The 19,198-nt window shown below is 35.1% G+C and overlaps 1 protein-coding gene across 1 annotated transcript in view; it reads right to left on the bottom strand.

Annotated features, from left to right (window-relative positions):
* LRP1B (LDL receptor related protein 1B) overlaps positions 1–19,198 on the bottom strand; it is a 1,720,016-nt gene that overhangs the window by 734,215 nt on the left and 966,603 nt on the right. Inside the window, exons 9-11 of the mRNA XM_053919407.2 lie at positions 6,942–7,164; positions 3,812–3,983; positions 453–596 (exon numbers count right to left, since the gene is read on the bottom strand). Of these exons, the coding sequence (XP_053775382.1) occupies positions 453–596; positions 3,812–3,983; positions 6,942–7,164 (539 nt within the window). The remainder of the gene's footprint in view (positions 1–452; positions 597–3,811; positions 3,984–6,941; positions 7,165–19,198) is intronic.

The following is a 19,198-nucleotide window of genomic DNA, read 5'->3' on the forward strand; positions in this document are numbered from 1 at the left end:
TGGACATTTAAAGACCCATAATAGTCTCCACATGGACACCATTTCTAAAAGGGCCATTCTACTGTATGTGAATGTAAAGACTTCAAAGTAAAGTCCTTAACTTTTGTGCAAAAGTTAAACATATGAAAGTCATTTATATAAAAAATGTACTAGCTTATTTAAATAAATAATTAAATTTAGCATATTTCAAGAATAAAATATATATATCTATTAAAGTCTTTAGATAAAATTTGGTCATTCTACAGCCCAGTTAGTTCTCTCACCCATATTGTCACATGCACACACACAGGCATTCACTACTAATTTTGAGAAAAGCGACTGCCACGTTTTTGAGGGCACATTTCACCTGATGAAGTCTCATGTTATTACTGGTGTTGATGTTGCTAATTAATACTAGGAACCCTATTCTGAAGCAGAAGCTGCGGGCAAAATGTTTGATTTTGTCAACATACTTTTGCATGACCTGCCATCACTTCCCAAGTTGAAGCCAGTCCTGCAGCGACAGGTCCGTGTTTTGTAACTGCTGCTGAGCAGACAGATGTGTGAACATCCCCCGGGCATTCCATACGGATCCACTTCACACGCGTGGCTTCTGACTACAAGAAATAAAAAACAGCAAGCTTAAAATTCTCCAAAGACACGATAATTTTGTGCATCAGTATGTGGAATGTTTTTACACTACTGGAAGAAGAATCCTAGGGGGGGAATCTAAATACCAAACTATTTAGTGCCAGAATCAATTAGAAAGAGTTAAACCCCATAGAAGAGAGGTGGGGATTTGCAAGAATCCTCCTATGACCTCATTTAAAAAGCAATTCTGAGAGATAATGTGCTTTTATATTAATTTAAACCATTTAAATATAAGCAAAATAAAAGTAACATTCTTTCAGTGCATGCTTGTTATACTTTTTAAAAATATGCATTTATCTCAAATATAAAAGTACTATAAAATCGCCCAGTTTAGGTAATGAAGCAGAGAGAGGATTTCCTTATAACAATCCATTATATGGTTATCTAAACTAGACAGTATAATTCAGTGATTATCTTTACCTAGAAGTGCTAAGACATTTTTTTTTTCAATTTTGAGTCCATTGCCATTTTGAGAACTGTATTACACAGTAAATTGTGTGTGTATGCCTGTACCTATCAAAAGGATGAGGCTGAGTTGGCATACAAAGATTGAGGAGTAGAAGGCCATTTTCTGAGTGTAGAAGTTAGAGAGGAAAAATAAAGGAAAACTAGAACATGGGGAAGGTAAGAAACAGAATGATGAGTCAAAAAGAAAGGGCTGTGGTAGGAATAACATCAGTACGATTTTGTCTCATTGTAATTATACTGATTTTTCGATCACCAACTCTTTGAAATTGCAATGAATAACATGGCAATCTTCTTTTAATAATAATGATGCTACACTTTTAAAAACTGTGTCACATTCTTTTCTGTTTTCCTCATTCTCTAAATGAAAAGACAAGCGAAATGCAATTTTTTTTCCCGCCAGGAGGGTTGCTTTGATTTTCCAATTTCATGCCATTTTTGTCCTAGACCATGTCTCCTGTCACCGACTTTGCAACGCTCCACTTTCTCATCATCATTACTTTTGCTCTCTCCATTGAATCATGCCCACGGGCAAATAAGTTAGCCATTATTTACGCATTTTGAGGGGGAAAAGCTTCTTTTAATCATAATTCCAACAGCAATCTTTCCATTAGCTCCCCATTTGTCTGCTTCCCCATACATCAACACTTCTTGAAGTTATCTACACTCATTTGCTACAATTCCTTTCTTCCCTGTCTCTCGTAAACCCATTCATACCCAGACATCCACTTTACCACAACATTGCCCTTGTCAGATCCACATGAGCTGAATTTTTGCTGCTGAATCCAATGACCGATTGAATTTATCAAGCTTCTCTGTTCCACTTTGGTCTTTCCTATTCTCTCTGACTTCTTATTGTTGGAGTGTTCCAGTAGCCATCATTTTGAGCTTCTGCTCTTCTCCATCTATAGTCACTTCCTCGGTGATCACATCTATTTCCATGGCTTTAAATGTCATCTATGAGCCAATGACTCCCAAATTGGTATCCCCACCCTGGACTTTCCCTGAACCCCAGACTCACCTCTTTGGTATTTCTACTTGAATTTATAATAGACATTTGAAATAACATGAAAATTATACTTCTTTTTTTTGCCCTCACATCTTTTCCCTACTTGGTTAAATAATTTAATTATGCCAATTGCTCAGCCCCAAATATTGTCATCAACCCTGACTCTTATTTATTTACTCATTTTTATTTATTTACCCTCACCTGAGGATATGTTTTTCATTGCTTTTAGAGACACAGAAATATCTATGAGAGAGAGAAACATCAACTGGTTGCCTCTTACGTGTTGTCCAGACCTGGGATCCTACATACTCTGATGTGGAATCAAACCTGCCATTTTGGTGTGTGCCCTTACTGGAATTGAACCTACAACCCTTTGGTTACAGGATGATGCTCCAACCAATTGAGCTACACTGGCCAGGGTACCCTTGACTCTTTTTAAATCTATACCTCACATCCAATTTATAAGAAACTCCTGTTTGCTCTACCTTCAAATGTATCCTAAATCTAATTACTTCTCATCATTCACTGTTACCATCTTGGTCCAGTCCACCATCTCTTCAACACCCTACCTTTGTCACTCCCCCCTGTCTGTTGTCAACACAGTAATCATATTGATTCCTTAAAAAATCAGTCAGATCATGAGAATCCTCTGCTTGATTCTTCCTAAGGTCTCCCCATCTCACTAGAAGTATAAGCAAAAGTTTTTTACAATTGTCTACAGGGCCCTACCTGTTGTCTTTTTATGGTCCTCCTTCATCTCTCCAATTTCATTTCCTACTTCTCTTTCTTTTATTTACTCTGCTCCAGATACATGGGTCTCTTTACTGCTCTTTGAACAATCTAACTACACTGTTCCTCATGGTCATTGTTCTTGCTCATCTCTTCCTGCCTCTCTCCTTCAATTATTTCAAGTCTTCATTCAATTTTATCTTTTCAGTGGGACTTCTTCTGACAACTCAATATCAAATTATAAGCTGCCCCCATCCTTCACACTCCTTATCCTCTTTATCTGCTTTATTTTCCTCATAGTTAATGTTTAGATAATTCCAAATTAGTATTAATTTGAAACACAACAAGATGATGGGAATTTTGGGTGGTGGTTTTAGCATTGTACATTATTCGGTATATGATTGAGCCTAAATTGTTTTTATTAAAGAGCATCACTAATCTACTACACAAAATAACTAGTTCGTATTATTGAGAAATACTTAGAAATATTACAGTCTTGTCATTAAAAATTATTTTTTAATAAACGTGTTAAAAACAGCCTAAGTCAAAAGACCCCAATGGTTGCAATAAAACTGAACTGATACTGCAAGAAAGTCATGTGATTTAAAATTTATGTATGCTAAATTAGTTTTGCTGGTTTTGTTTACTCCAAAACAATACCAACCAAACTAATTCTTAGCATCGTAGCATCTGGGTTTCCTGTCTAAATGCATGACAATTGAAAGCTCCTCCCTAAATGTGAATCTAGCTATCATTTCAATTCTATGGTAGTAGAAACCATTTACCAGCAATTGAACAATTTGTGACTTAATCTTGTGAAGGGAGCTCTATCCCATTTTGTCAAGCAGACATATACACTTTTGTTAATCAAAACAGAGAATTTATAGTTCACCCACTTTAACATCACACAAAGGCACAAGGACCATATCCCCATTCTATTCATCATTATGAAGGCTATGAAGAAGTTTGGCCTCTTACCTGTTGGTTGAGTTCTTTTTTGATAGATTCGAATTCCTCGAGCATTTTCCATTTTAATTAATGAGTGAATATCAGTGGCATTAAATCGGTTTATCCTTATGATACTGAAGTTATCAGAAATGGTTGCATATAAATAGTCCTCAAACACAGTAATACCATAAAGTTGTCTGACCTATAAAAAGGGGCAAACATAACTATGATTTTAAATTATGCTGCTTTCAACTTGAAAGAAACACCGATTGCTATTTAGTACTGTGGGCAATTCCCATAGTAGGAAAGTCACAGCATATTATTGCGTATTTTCTCCCAACAAATTCAACATTTCACTAATTTAAAAAATTTACTCTGAGAATAAAGCATTATGTAGTAGTGGATAAAGCAGTTACAAATGCATGGGAGAAAATTTTATTCATGTTTCATCAGAAAACATATGCAGTAGCTACTTTTCAAAAGCTAGCAAGAACAAAACTTTTAAGTGTATTCATTAATATGCTTATAGCACTGTTACATAAAATTTGAGATATCTTTATGGCCTGCTTGTTCATATAGTCATGGATATGTGGAATCTGCAAAAGCCTAGCTCTGCTTGGGAAAGAGCTGATGCTCAAGTATCTCTGAAAATTTGTTTTATAAGAAAAAAATCCAATCTTTAAAAATGTAAGTTACATTTAGACTCATAGTTGCCCAGAATGGAAAACAATACATAATGAAATCACATATTTGGAATAATTGTAAATAAAATGTCGGCATTTTACTCAGAAATTTCATTGTTTTTAAAGCCTGTTCATAATGAAAATGGATGTGCTTGCTTGAGAATAACAATGTCTATTGCTATCCCTGGCACTTTAACAGTAAAACTCTCTCCCGTGGCAGATGTCTTGGCGATTGTGGTGAAGAACAGATATCTTGAAGTCACGAAAAGCACCCAGCAGAGCAGAGAGAGAATGAGCACACGGATTTTCTCATTAGAGGCACATGCTAGGCACATTGCCTTTGGGTAGTCCTTGTTTTATACTTAATTTAAAATGGTTCTGGTCCAGGGTACAATGTAGCTGTCAATTGTTTTGCTGTCGGAATTTTGATAAAAAAGCATTTGTCACTATATTTTGGCATTATGTTATACTTTCAAAGCACTGTTAGTGTAGATTTGTAGTTAAGAGAATTTCAGAATGTGTGCATGGCTTCACTGTTAAAATTTGCATAGAACAAAACTGATTTTTTTAATTTTAATCAAATAATCTTGTTAATTATATAATAAACCAAATGATTAAGCAGAATCATTTGATTTGTTATCTCTCAAGCATATATAATTCATCATTACCATTTCTGGTCATCTCTAAAAGAAGTCTGGTTTCACATGTTGTTTTTATATCATAACTCGTTTCTTCATGTCTATGCTAAAAATCAAAGCGTGGAATTAATGAGGAGAATCATTTGATGTTAGAGCCTAAATAACCTTTTTTGTGTCAGTGTTATTCCCTGGTAATTTTATATTTGTGTGCGTGAGCACATATGTATTTACTAACATCATTTTCAACATAGCTGACATCATATTAACTATATATACTTATGGTCCAATTTTCTTGGGAATTCTTTTTTTTCCCTAGAAAAATAACAAACAAGCTGAACCCTGCCATTACCATTAATATCATGGATGTTTTGCTCAAAGTTTGGCACCATTCGTCTGAGATTTTATGGTTGTGATACACTCTGTTACTTACAATCCACATCCCAGGAGAAAAAGCAATGTTACAAAGGGGGTGATTGGTCCGGGTAGAAAACATGTTCACCCGGTAGAGATCAAAGTTTCCTCACTGCCTCTCTGCTGCCTTCAGAAGGGTCTGCTCCCCATAAAGGAAGGATACTGCTGCCTGTTCTGTTAACTACCCGCAACAGAGGTGGGAAGAGCTTGGAATGGTGAATAGACTGTTCTGCTTCCAGCCCAAATACTTCAAAAAATGTATCTGTTGGATTAGTACTTAGTGGCTGACCAGCAAAACACAGGCAATACAAAGGAAAAATAAGTGAATAATTAAAAATCTCAGATATTAAAAACTGTTTAGGCATGGGGAAAATTGTTTGAATTCCTTATTCTTGCTTAGAATTTTAGTTACAGGTAGGTAAAAGAGAAGTTCCGTCATGATCACTTCAGAGATTAGGTCCTAAGGCCACCAAAGAAATCAATTTTAGGACAGTTGAAAGTGAGAAATATCTGGCCTCACTTCTACTACTACATGCTTTATTTTTTTAACCACCCAGATTAGTGCATTTGTTTATTTTCTGAGGAAAGTGAAATAATTTCATTGTCAAAGCTGATTAGAAAGGAAAAGTAACTTTGAGGGATAATGGTAGAATATTCTTACTTTGTATTGCAAAGGAAAGCAAAGACATCTACATATTTCATTTCCATAGAATAAGAATCTCCCATGAAATTAGTGCATTCACTGAGGTAGAATTGAATTTTAAAAGGTATGCTAGTGAATAAAGTCCATTTCCACTTACAGATTTCCTTTGAGGTGTTTACTGTTATTTGCAAATAAAAATCTTATCATTCAGCAAGGGAAAAACTATAGAGATGGGAAAAATTTTGAATTCTGTGAAAAATTTTTCACAGTACTCTTATTTTCAGGATTTCTTGAATGTAACAGAAGGCAAAATTTAATCCAACCTATTAAAATAACAAAGATGCCTTTGTAAACTGGAATTTGCTTTTGTTAGCAAAGTATTGCCAGTGCCACATGGGACAAATCATAGCTTAGTTCCTCTTATAAATAAACTGTTAAATTAGTTTTTAGTACGCTGGCAGTAACATCTGTCCTATTCTAGTATTTTCCTTTCTTACTGGCATAGCATTTTTGGTTTTGCATGTTTGTTGTTCTTGTTTTTTGTTGGTTTTTGTTTTGTGTGCTTTGTTTTTAACGGAGGGAAGGAAAAAATGAGAAGCATCTCCAATACATAGAATGCATTGTAAAAAGAACATCTTGCATGTAGGAAATACATCACAATTTTTATGACCCACTGCTGTTAAGTTTATAAGAAATTGTCGACATTGCAATTTTGGGTCTTCCTCTTAGTGTGATACCATACATTTTATTACCTTAGCCGCATTTTCTTACAAAACTATACTTACTTGTCTGCCTTGAATAATAGTATGCCTGTTTTTGCCCTGATAGTCCGCGACTTCCACATACTCCAAGTAAAGATCTACCCAGTAAACCCATTTGTTGACTAGGTCCAGTGCCAGTGCAGCTGGCTGCTCTGTCTTTGAATCAATTATCCTTGTTCTGTTGGTCCCATCCATGTCGCATCGCTCCACTTTGGCTACGTTCCCATAGTCAGTAAAGAAAAGTTTTCTGTTGAAAGTAAAATAAATGTTAAAGTCAAGAAGGGATAAAAGCATTTTCAGTAGAACCATCTGTAAAAAGCAGAACTTTTTCTTCTAATTTATTTCAGTGGTTACATCTGTGAGTTTCCCATAACCATTTCCATGTAATATCACTCATAAACAGAGAAATCTGTTAATGGATATTGCAGGGCATAAGGGAGCAGGTTAACCAACAACTGTAAAATTTCCCTAAAATGAATGATTATGGTGGGTTTATTTTCACATTAGGGGAAATGTTTCTTTAAGCTTCGTAGAGCCCATACACACAGTACAGAAAATGCATGCAGCTTATTCGGTGCAAGCTTCAGAAGAGAGCCAAGTCACCAGGCCAGGGCAAGTGAGCCATCAGGCTTTCTCTGCACCCTGCTTTTCAAATTGCCTAGTAATGTCCATTTCCTATAAAAGCTGTAACATGGAGCTCAACGATGCTACAGTTGGTAGTGAATCACAAACCTGTAATGGAAGTAAGCAGATGGAAAAACAAATGTGTTGTTTGTAGAAATGGAAATGAAATATAAATAACCCTCCCCAGCCAATCCCAAATTCTTCCATATATTCCCCAAACACCCTATTTCATGAAGGAAATGTGGGCCATTTCTTCTCATTTTCTTCTTATATATCTAGAAGAAAAGACTGAAAAGCATGTTGACTTCCGAGACAAAAAAAACAAAAAACAAAAAACCTTTCATGAAACACTAACAGTGTCTGTCATCAAAGGTTTAAATACCTCCAACACTTCAATGTCTGATATTTGATTAGTATTCACTATATTTAGTAAATAGAAATCAATTTCAATTAGCCTGACAATATTTTAACACGATTACCAACTCATGAGACAAAATTACATTTGTAAATAGAGGACTACTTGCCTTGACTTATATATAATCTCAAAATAATCTTGCAGTGCCTGAGCAACATTAAGATTATCTAGAATATAGAATATTTGATTTTATAAACTTGGTGAGTTAGTGTCTGGTTGATTTTCTCAACATCCTTGCATTATCTAACAGTATGGGGTGTCTTTCAAGCTAAAAAGTATTATTTAATTTTAATTTAGCTCTTCCTGCTGAGGGAGGCTATGACTAACTTTTAAACATCAATGCCTAAACAGCAAAGCCAGAGTTCATTTTGAGTATATACTTCATCTAATGTCTTTGAAAGATCAATTTATCACAGTGAGTTAAAAATTATTTTCCAAGTGACATTCTATTCAGGAGAAGAACTTTTCATTCTAGTGAGTAATAGATAAAAGAGCATTCAGTGTTATGTTTTATTGTCAGGCAGAGCTCTCAAGCCTCTGCTCCTGAGCTGGTCTTTCTGATGTTTCTCTCTCTCTCTTCTCTTTCCTCTTTCTCTCCCTCTCTAACTCTCTCTATCTTTCTCCCTCACTCTTGCTCTCTCTTCCTGCTTCCATTTTGCATTTCCACTTTCTTCAATTGTAAATTAATTTGCTCATAGCTACCTCCAGTCAAGCTGCTATAAAGGTTGCCAGACTCTCTCTCCCTTTCCGTAGAGCACTGCCCACCATGCCTGTTGTATGAAACTCTCTTTCTCAAGCCATGCCAAAATGCCTCTCCTTTCATAGTTTCCTCTTTTGATTTGTCCATTTCACAGAACTGAAAAATATTGGTGGTGTGCAGGTAGTAGGGCTCGGGCATACAGAGTCGGAGGTGCTGGCTCCCTATATATAGACTGTAGTAGACAGTGGTATGAAGCAGGTGATTGTAAATACTACATGGTGTTGAAGAGAAAAGATGACTCAGGAGAGATAGAGGTTTCTCTGAAGTCATCTTGACATGACTTAATTATATGGATAAGAGAGAAGAATGCCAAGACAAGAACCCTGGAGGCATATTATTGGAGAAAAAAAAGAGCAAGTGAGGAAGATCATAGGTTATGGTCAAAGAAACAAAACAGAATCTCATAGAAGGTTAACAGAGAAAAGTTCCAGGATAAAGGATTGGGGTGGCTGGCTGGGCCAATCACTTCACAAAATAAATAGAGAAAGAAAGAATATTGATCAAGAAGATGACATTTAATTTGATATTTGTTGAAATAAAAAAAATGTGTTACTTCTCTTTGAGAATTTTAATTGTGGAAGAAGAGTGGACCAGTTGATGATGAAGAATGTCAGGAAAATGTAAATTATTTTTCCAAGATTTTCAGAGATATTGACATAGTATAGCAGGAATGATGCAAGCACATCTTATATTTATCCAAGGTCACGATAAAACTGGTTGAAAAAGTTTCAACCAAAGTATGGGGAAAAAGCATAAATACACAATCAATCAAAATGTTACTGTTTTAATGAAAGTATAAATTCAAAAGAACAGGAGAACTTTGGGTATGTGAGGTAGCACCAAACTACAAGAAACAGTAAAGAATTCCCTAGCAGATAGCAGATTAACTAGTGCCCCATGGAGACGTAAAAGATTTTTACACTAAAATAGATCCTTTACACCAATTGAACCTTCCCAGAATTCAGAATGCTGACTACGATGACCTCTGTTCACTTATAAATAAAATGCAAGAAATGGAAGAGTTCTCTAAGAGAATAGCACTAAATCCATAACACTGTAAAGCAATAAGTACCCATAGGCACGTGATGATGTAGCTGTTTTTCTGTTTGCTTATTTTAATATCGTTTAACTTTATTTTAAAATGTCCTACTACTCTTACAGAGAAATGCTTCATTCCCGGGGCATTCTTTAATTGAGGTGTTATAATAAATAACTGTATTATAATTAATAAACAAAAGCTAAAGTTTTAAATTATCTGATCTCTATATTTTATTTGTGGTGAAAATGTAGCTTGGCTAAAAATCACTCTTTTCTTTCATATAAATTATTTTTCCAAATCTTAAAAAAAGTGAATAGTGCTCTGTGAACCCCATTATCTCATCGACTCCTACAATTATCTGTGAGATAGAAGGGGCAGATTATTTTTATTTTCACAGACGAGCAGTCTCAAAGTCCACATGGTAAGTCATTGTCTGAGTCATAATGCAAATGTCTGTTTGTCATGCCTTTTGCTTTTAACTCACTATTTTGAATCACTTCAAACTTACAGAAAAGTTGTAAGAATAAAATGAATGCCTATACCCTTCACCTAGATTCACCATTGTTTACCTTTTGTCCCTCTGGCTGTTTCTAGTATTGTCTGAACCTCTTGACAGTAAATTACAGATATTATGGCCCTTTACACCTAAATACTTCAGGCTGAATCTGTCAAGTACAAGACCATTATCATGCATAACCACAGTACCAGTATCAAAATCAATGCTTTTAACACTGATATGATACATAGTTTTTATTCATATTTTGCCTGTGGACCCATAATGTTCTATATAGTAAAATTTCCTCCTTTTTTCTGATTCAAAATCCAATGCAGCATCATGTATTACATTTAATTGTCTTCTCTCTACACTCCTTTAATCTTGACCAGTTCTTTCGCCTTCCTGCTGTTCATGATGTCACCATTTCTATAGGGTAAACATCATTTGTTTTGAAGAATATTCTTACTTTGAGTTTTCTTGGATTTTTCATAATTAGATTATGTTATTCTTTTTAAACTACAATACAATAACTTTTACTTTATCATTAACCATGGGTAAGTCTATACCCCAGAAATTCCATAAAATTAAACACAGATGGTAGCTTGGAATTGCATTTACTCTTATACAATTTTTTTCTGAACACTTAACTCTGTTAACTTCAGGGTTCTCAGTCACCCTTTCGGCAACTCTTCTCTCCAGGAACAAGGATTTATGCTGCTCCTAGTACAGCAGCGCCCCAAGTGCAGAACTCTGCCTGTGGATGATAAAACCATTCCCACATCTGTCTTATGCCCCATTCCTTCAGATTGCGGGTACCGACATCTGAACAGGTCTTCTCTCCTGTTCTTTCCTATGGTGTCAATTATCTTTATTCTCTACTATCAGGGAGAAACTAAATGGAGATTGTTATTCTCTCATTCTTCACTTATTTTTTTGTCATTCCATTCAATTCCAATTAACAAAAATAAATAAAACTATATTCTAACTACTCTTTCTATTTCTAAGACATGTTTAACTATTAGTTCATAAAAACAGACACATTTCTTTAAAATATTCAATTATGCATCCAGTTCATTTTTCTTACAATTCGACATCTATAGCAAATGCGAATTTACCATTTTGGCTTCCTAATTTTATCAGATATGGAACACTGATTTTATATGACTTTTCATTGTTCATATAATTACTCCTGTTTTACTGTAGATATATCAGACTTTACACGGTTGCAGATAGTAAGAAACTTCGGGTTTGTTGGCAAACTTGCCTGACATAAATCAAAAGCCGCACAGGGAGCACTCACGGACAGTGACAGAGCGCTGTGCTTACAGAGTTACGGCTCCGATCATCCCAGGGCCTCAAGGCAAACCAATTGTTACACACACTGATCTCTTAAAACAGGTATTTTTTAACTGATAAAAATAAGACTTACTTTTGCTACAGATATTCATCTTAAATGGTAAACTTTGGTACTTTGTCAAAAAGGACTAAAGAGAATTTGAACACATCAGAGTCTGGTCCACATATTTTAAGTCCACAGTCAACCCTGGTTTTGTGTGACCTTTCTTACTCCTGAAATGTTGCTTATAGCTTAATGATGAAATTCTGAGAGTTTTCACAATGCAATTATGTACCATCCATTTTAACTGTTTAAAAGTAAGTTTGCATAACAAGATAGCAGTGAGGAAGTAGATGAGAGAAGAGTGAGACATAAAACTAGAAGGTGGTATATTAACAGATTTTTTAAAATCCTTGTTTTGATTAAGCCATTGCAAACCGTTCATGTCTATTAATCATGTGATGATGTAGATAACTGTATTTCTTTATATTTCAGGAAACTTGTATGTATTTTCCTTTGCAAGGGGTACATAACGAAGTTCACTTTCAGTCTTGCTTTTAAAATAATGGCATCCAAATAACATCAATACAACTGTATTTTTTCCACTTTGTATACAATAATTAAATAAGAAAACTACTTTCCAAATTACATGGGGTAATTACAGTTTATTCCAAATTAAAGTGAGAACATTAAATATTTAGCATTGCAATTCTAAAATGCAATTACAAATCTGAAAGTGTAATGAATCTTTGGAGTAAGACATTTAAATTCAAAATCTATTAGCTCTTGCTACTTAAGGGATGTGGATAATAAACAATAAAACTATTTTCTGTCTAGTCAACAATGTTCAAGACAGTTACTTATTGAATTTTATTTGTTTGGGGGTTTTGCCTTCATTGTTTGAAAAATCTCTTGACTTGGTTCTCAGCTCATACACACACACACAGAAATTATACTTGACATACAGATTCCTGCTCTCAGCCAGTTACTCTACACTCAGGAATCATTGCCACTAATGATTACTCCAAAAGTGTACATATATTAGATATGTCAGTCAATGTGGCTGACCCATTCAACATCCATATTTATCTAAACCTTCCCATCCAGATACTGTGCCAGAAAAGGGCAGCCCTACATGCCAATATTATCCCTCTCCTTCCTCTGTAGAGATAATTAGACCAAGGTGGAATGTGTGATACATATGAAACCAAGTCATAGGCTGAGCTGAATCAGTAGCACCCTGTCTGTCAAAAATCTAACCCAAAATGTGTGGAGCTCACCTAATGGGTAGTTGTGCTAACATGGTTAAAATGAGCAGTTGGGGTGGGAGTGGTGTGCTAAGAGAGGAGGAATACCAGAGCATGGTGCAGAAGTTGGCTGGGGAGCCACAGGACCAGGAGATGTGAGCAAAGGAACCATGGAGTCCTTGAGTGAGGTATTCTTCAAGCCCAAGGGAGTCCATCTTTACTTCCTGTCCTTAGTTATACGAACATATGAGATTTTCCATATGCTCTTGGGACATCTCTATGCAGTTGAGTAGCTTCAATGGGTTTCTAGATCCAGGAGCTAAAGGGCATTGAGTAAACCACCCCACTGATTAATGTTCTATTTTAAGATCCAGAAAAGTTTTTTCTGAAGATTTCAAACAATCAAAAATCATACTATTTGGAAATATTTTATATGGAAAGGTTTATTCTAAGTACAGCAATCATTTAACAATTTTAACATGTAACACTTATCTTGTAACTCCATGTTGGAATTGGGCCACATCTCTCTCTCTCGCCTGTGTGTATGTTTGTGTATTCAAGGTCTGTCTGGAAAAAGTTCAGCCTTTGTTAATATAACTATACAGTTTGTGTGACATCAATATAACCTGGCAGCCAAGGAGAATGGACTGGACTGGACAATGCATGAACAATGATGACTTCACTGTACTAGGCAGTTTGGCTGGTAGATATCATTGAGTGAGCATGTGTACTGTGTGGCCATCACAGTCAAAATGACTGAGCAAGTAGAGCAATAAATGCATCTAATTTTGTGTTAAGGTTGAACATTTCTTTGTGGAAACTATTCAGATGATTTAGAAGGCTGCAGCTATGGGCAACTGGTGATTGGCAGCTTCATGATGACAACATGCCTGCTCATACATCTCGTCTTGTGCAGATGTTTTTGGAGAAGCATCAAATAACCCAGCTGACTCAGCCCCTGTACAGCTCAGATTTGGCACCCTGAGACTTCTGGTTTTCCTAAAACTAAAATCATCTTTGAAAGGGAAATGATTTCAGACCATCAGTGAGATTCAAGAAAATATGACTGGGCAGCTGATGGTGATTGGGAGAACTGTACAATGTTTCTTGTATCTTGTATCTTCTTCAATAAATGTCTTTATTTTTCATATCACATGGTTGGATACCTCTGGGCAAACCTCAGGGGTAGATGTAAAACCAGTGCCTTACTTAATACTAATTCTAGAATATTACTTTACTCTTTTAACATATATTTTTTGAGGGTCTCACCAATAGGCTGTATCACTGACAGCAGCCATCCTCAAAGAATCATCTATCAAACTTCTGACTCTTATACATAATTATTTTTATTTAAGACTCAGTTTTAGTATGTTTTTCTTGTTAACCATGCTAAACTGGGAAAGTAAGGGATTCCAATGTCTACAGGATAACAGATCCACATTGGTTGTCATCACCAGAAATTTTTACCTCCACCACAAGGGATGTCCCCTCCCCCCCAACACACAAACAAACATCTTATCCTTCCCTCTGACTTCAGGTTTACTCTATCTCCCTCAGGCACTCTCCCTGAAACAACTATTTGACTCCACTGAGACCTTGTCCCCATGGACCCTCTCCATTTTCTATCTGTAAACTAACCTTCAACTTTTCCTTCTCATTTTTTCTCCACTGTCCCTATCACAACCCTCTAATTCACTCCATTCCACCTCAAGAGAATAACTGCATAGAGAATTAGAGCACATCAAAATGCAACTGATTTGTTTTCCCACAGGCCCAAATCTTGTCAATATCTACATCCGTTACTTCCCTAACTGTCCTGTAATACAGAAGGAAGCATCCCCTCCTCCATTTAGGCCAATACCAGGCAAAAATATATACCAACTCCCTCTCCCTTTCTGAAACCTGTCTTCAAAAATGTCCTCTTTCTGTTGCATTTTCAATCTCTCCTTTTCTGCTAAATCTAACCTTCAGCATGTAAACTTGCTCTGCTATTCATTATACTAAAACAAATAAATCTTTTTTTCTTAACCTCAAACCTACCTCTGTTTATAGCCTTTTCTTTCCATGCTCTATTGACATCCAGCATTCTCCAAAGAATTATTCATGCAAGCTGACTTCATTTTTCCTTTCACTCTTCATTCAATACAAATATTTTTCCAACCCCATCATTCCTTTTCCTTTCTCTCTCTTTTCTTTCTTTCCCCTTTCTCTCTCTTCCTTCCTTCCTTCCTTCCTTCCTTCCTTCCTTCCTTCCTTCCTTTCTTTCTCTTTCTTTCTTTCTTTCTTTCTTTCTTTCTTTCTTTCTTTCTTTCTTTCTTTCTTTCTTTCTTTCTTTCTTCTTTCTTTCTTTCTTTCTTTCTTTCTTTCTTTCTTTCTTTCTTTCTTTCTTTCTTTCTTTCTTTCTTCTTTCTTTCTTTCTTTCTTTCTTTCTTCTTTCTTTCTTGTTCCCTCTTTCTCTCTTTCTCCCTTTCTCCCATTCTTTCTCTCTCTCTTTCTTCTTTTCTTACAGAAGTTGCTAATTATTTTCATGGGGTTAAACCTTTCTCAGTCCTCATTGATCTTTCTGTGGCATCAGACCAAATAAATCCTTTCATCCCTTTTGACTTTCTTTCTTCTTAGCACTTTCTAGGTCCTTCCTACTTGACTGATTTTTCTCAGTTAGATTTCCTACCTCCTCTTTTTGTATTAGATCCAGAATTCTGTTATAGCTAAATTATTTTGTAAAAATTCTAAAAAATTTCCATGACTTTTATTAATATTATAACTCATTTTTTAACATGTCTTCTCAGCTTCTAACTTAAAAATACAGTTGGCTTTTTGATACTTATGCTAAAATCATTTTAGGCATCTCAAATTTAACATACTTCATATTAAATTCTTTCTTTTCCATATATATATAAAATTTGTTTTCCTCCACTTTGGCAAACAGAGAATCTTTCCAACCAATGGCTCATTTAAGAAACCAGGCATTCATTTTTCATATGTTCTACCTTATTCTCTACATCTAATTCATAACAATGTCCTAACAATTTTATCTTAAAAGTATATATTGTATAAGGTGACTTTCTTATATTGGATAATAAAATCTTGGACTCAGACTTGAAATTAAGTTAAAGGGGCAACACATATGGACCAGGCTATAGGAAAACAAGTTAGTTTTCCACATTATCCAGCATAGTTCACAGGAATTCTACTTTGGACCCAAATTATTATTTATCTAATAATAAATTATCATTTTGTCTCAGTTTGATAGCATCACCATTTTGCACATACTGTACTACCCTTTGGAGAACTTGTAGAAACTAGTAATTAGTTCATGGTAAGATTTGGCATTCCAGTGTCTGGCTAATTTTCATTTTTAGTGACATCTCAATATTCATTTCCACTTACTATAGATACCATGTTCCAATATCACTCAGATGTATTCTAAGGAGTTTAGATTATCACTCTCTAGAATGTAACAAAAGCTTTGTATTTTGTTTACTTTAAAGTAGGGTATTTATATAATCAACACAAAATTTAAAACTATAATATTCTTCCCTGTGGTGAGGATGGCTGGAAATTGCTGAGAGATTGGATAAGGAGATCCCAGTTTGGTGGTTATGCATTAGTGCAGGCATAGAGATGGAAAATAGAAGATAGATTCAAGAAATATTTCCGGATCTGATTCAATAGGATTTGATAGTTAATTAAGAGGTGAGGAGGATGAGTAGAGAGCAGAATTCTAGAATAACTTTAATAAAGCGTATTTCTTGAATATGTTGTGCCTTCGGGTGTTTCCCAGTAAGTATACCTGTCTTGTGACACCTCAAGCTGTCATCCTATTTAATGCAAAAATGGATTTTACAGTTTGGGTATATTAGTTTTTCTAACCAAGGGCAATGCTATCTTAGAACTACTTCAGGGGTCAATTTGCAGGGGTCAGTACTCAAAAACTCATGCTCAATATACTTGATTCATGTGGAACAATAGAATATTTGCAGTAATATATTAGATGTCAAAACATCGCTCTTTGAGATATACAGAGATATATAACCTAATTTCTGGACTCAAAAAATGTCCTATTAGTTTATAAATCCTTTTTTTTTCTGAGCTGAAATAACACAGGTGGCTGTCTCAGGAGAAACTAAGGTAAGTATCCATGAAGTTGTAGACAGCTGAACAAATCTGGTTCAGTGCTGTGCTAGTTGCCAGTTAGCTGAACTATCAATTTCTATAAGGGGGGAAAAACAGTGTGTAGAAAAAATGAAACTTTGACTACAGTGTGTACATTTCAGTTTGCTATTGGAGTAGAATGTGCAATAATACTGCAATGAAGATATAACCACATGGTTACATAGATGAAACCACGCTATAAAAAATAATTTCATTGTTTGATGTTCACTTTCTTAGCTGTGAAGGGCAGATACACTTAAAAAATATAAGACAAAAGCCCTATAAAGCAATAACTTCTTCATAAGTGGCAATATCTAATCTCTCTGCTTAGTGTTAAGCAGAAATGCAGGATTAAGCACGGGCTGCAGAGGCCAAATGAAGCTGGTGAAGGGAAACCACTGTCCTCACTCAATTGGCTGAACAAGTGCTTTGTTCATTGTAAGATGTGTCTAGGCAGGGTTTCTTGACTAGAATGAGTTTCAGGGGTTCAACAACCGACTGTGTAGGGTTGGAAAAACTCACAGGTATGCCAATAGATATGTATTCCTTTTTGTACATTTTTTTTGCAAAGGTGTTAATACTCAAAAGATTAAATAGTCATATTCTTAAATTTTACTGTGCACAGCAATCACATGGGATCCTTGCAAAAATCTCCAATTCCTACAATTACTGTGGTTGGAATTTATGCATCTAACATTATGCATTTTACCCTTTGATCCAGCAATCTCCATTTTGGATATTTATTTTGAAGAGGCATCTTCACAAATAAGAGACAGCAAATGCACTAAGTTATTCACTGTAACATTATTAATAATGGTAGAACATTGAAATTATTTTTATCCAGTTCTCCTTTTCTCTCCCTATTCATTCTGTCTTTTTTCCAGAAATATTAATTTAGCATCTACTAAATATAAGATTCAGTGAATACAACAGGGAATTCTAAGGCATCTAACCTGCAAGTTTAGAGAGAATAGGAAGCAAGATCATTGAAGAAAAATGTAATTACAAGTTATGAATACTCAAGGATGGTTTGGTAGGGTAGCTCTACAGATTATTAATTGAAGAAGTAGTGTCTTCTAACAAGCTCTTCTTAGTGTCACAGTCAAAGAATTAAAAGCAGTAGTCTATTCAATAATGGCACTACTGTCCCAATCTTAGCATTTTTTTGTTTACATAGAAGCCAATTAGTTTTTCAAAGAGAACAGATTATTTTAATTACATTTGTATTAAAAGTTTTCCCAGGTTATTGTTTGCTCTTTAATCTTCAGTCTTCATGTTTTTTTTTCTTTTAATATTAGTGTCTATGATATTCACTTATACCGCCAATTTAGCCATATATGGTATCCAATTATTCTACCAAACACTAAATTAGATGTATTTTGTATATGTAATTAACATCTATAATAAGCTGACTTTAAGTAAAGGAGATTAGCTTCAATAAGCTGGGTGGGCTTTAAACAATCAGCTGAAAAGTTTAAGAGCACAAGTAAGATTTCCCTGAGGAAGAAGAAACTCCATCTGTCACCTGGAGCCCAGCTCCCATCCAAGATGTCTCGTCAAGTCCTGCTGAGTACCTGGCCCAAAACGTTTTCATCTGAACTACCTAAGCCCTTGCAACCGCACAAGCCAATCCCTTAAAGGAGTCAATGCATATTTATCAATCCTACTGGTTCTATTTTTTTGGCAGAACTCTGACTAACACAGTGCTCCAAAATTATTTAGGTGAATAAAATCCCTGCATTTAGTAAGAATTTAAAACAGATATTGACAATCTGATAACTGGTAATTAGCATAACAGTGAATCAGATTTGTTCAGCAAACCAAAACTGGAGAAAGTACAGGTCCCGAGAACTTATTTTGAATCCCAAAATCTAGCCATGTCAAAGTCAGCACTGTTTGTTTTACTTAGTAATCTAAACCATTAAATTTCTGCTTGTTTGTTTGTTTGTTTGTTTTGCTTAAGCTGATTTAAATGGAGTTTTTAACATTCACAACTGAAAAATCTTATGTGATAAGCGTTCAGTGCTAAGGCAAATGGTAACTGGAACACCTGTCATCACTACAAGAGAAACTGAAGTCAAATGTTCTACTGACAAAAAGTGTGTTGAGAAATTACTGCTTATGAAAGTCAGCAATTTAAAATGCAAATATGAACTACTATAAGGTAATTTTATTTGATTTAAGTAAGAAATTTATCTGACTAATTAAT

Source organism: Desmodus rotundus, chromosome 2, assembly GCF_022682495.2.
Source record: "Desmodus rotundus isolate HL8 chromosome 2, HLdesRot8A.1, whole genome shotgun sequence".
Taxonomy (NCBI): Eukaryota; Metazoa; Chordata; class Mammalia; order Chiroptera; family Phyllostomidae; genus Desmodus; species Desmodus rotundus.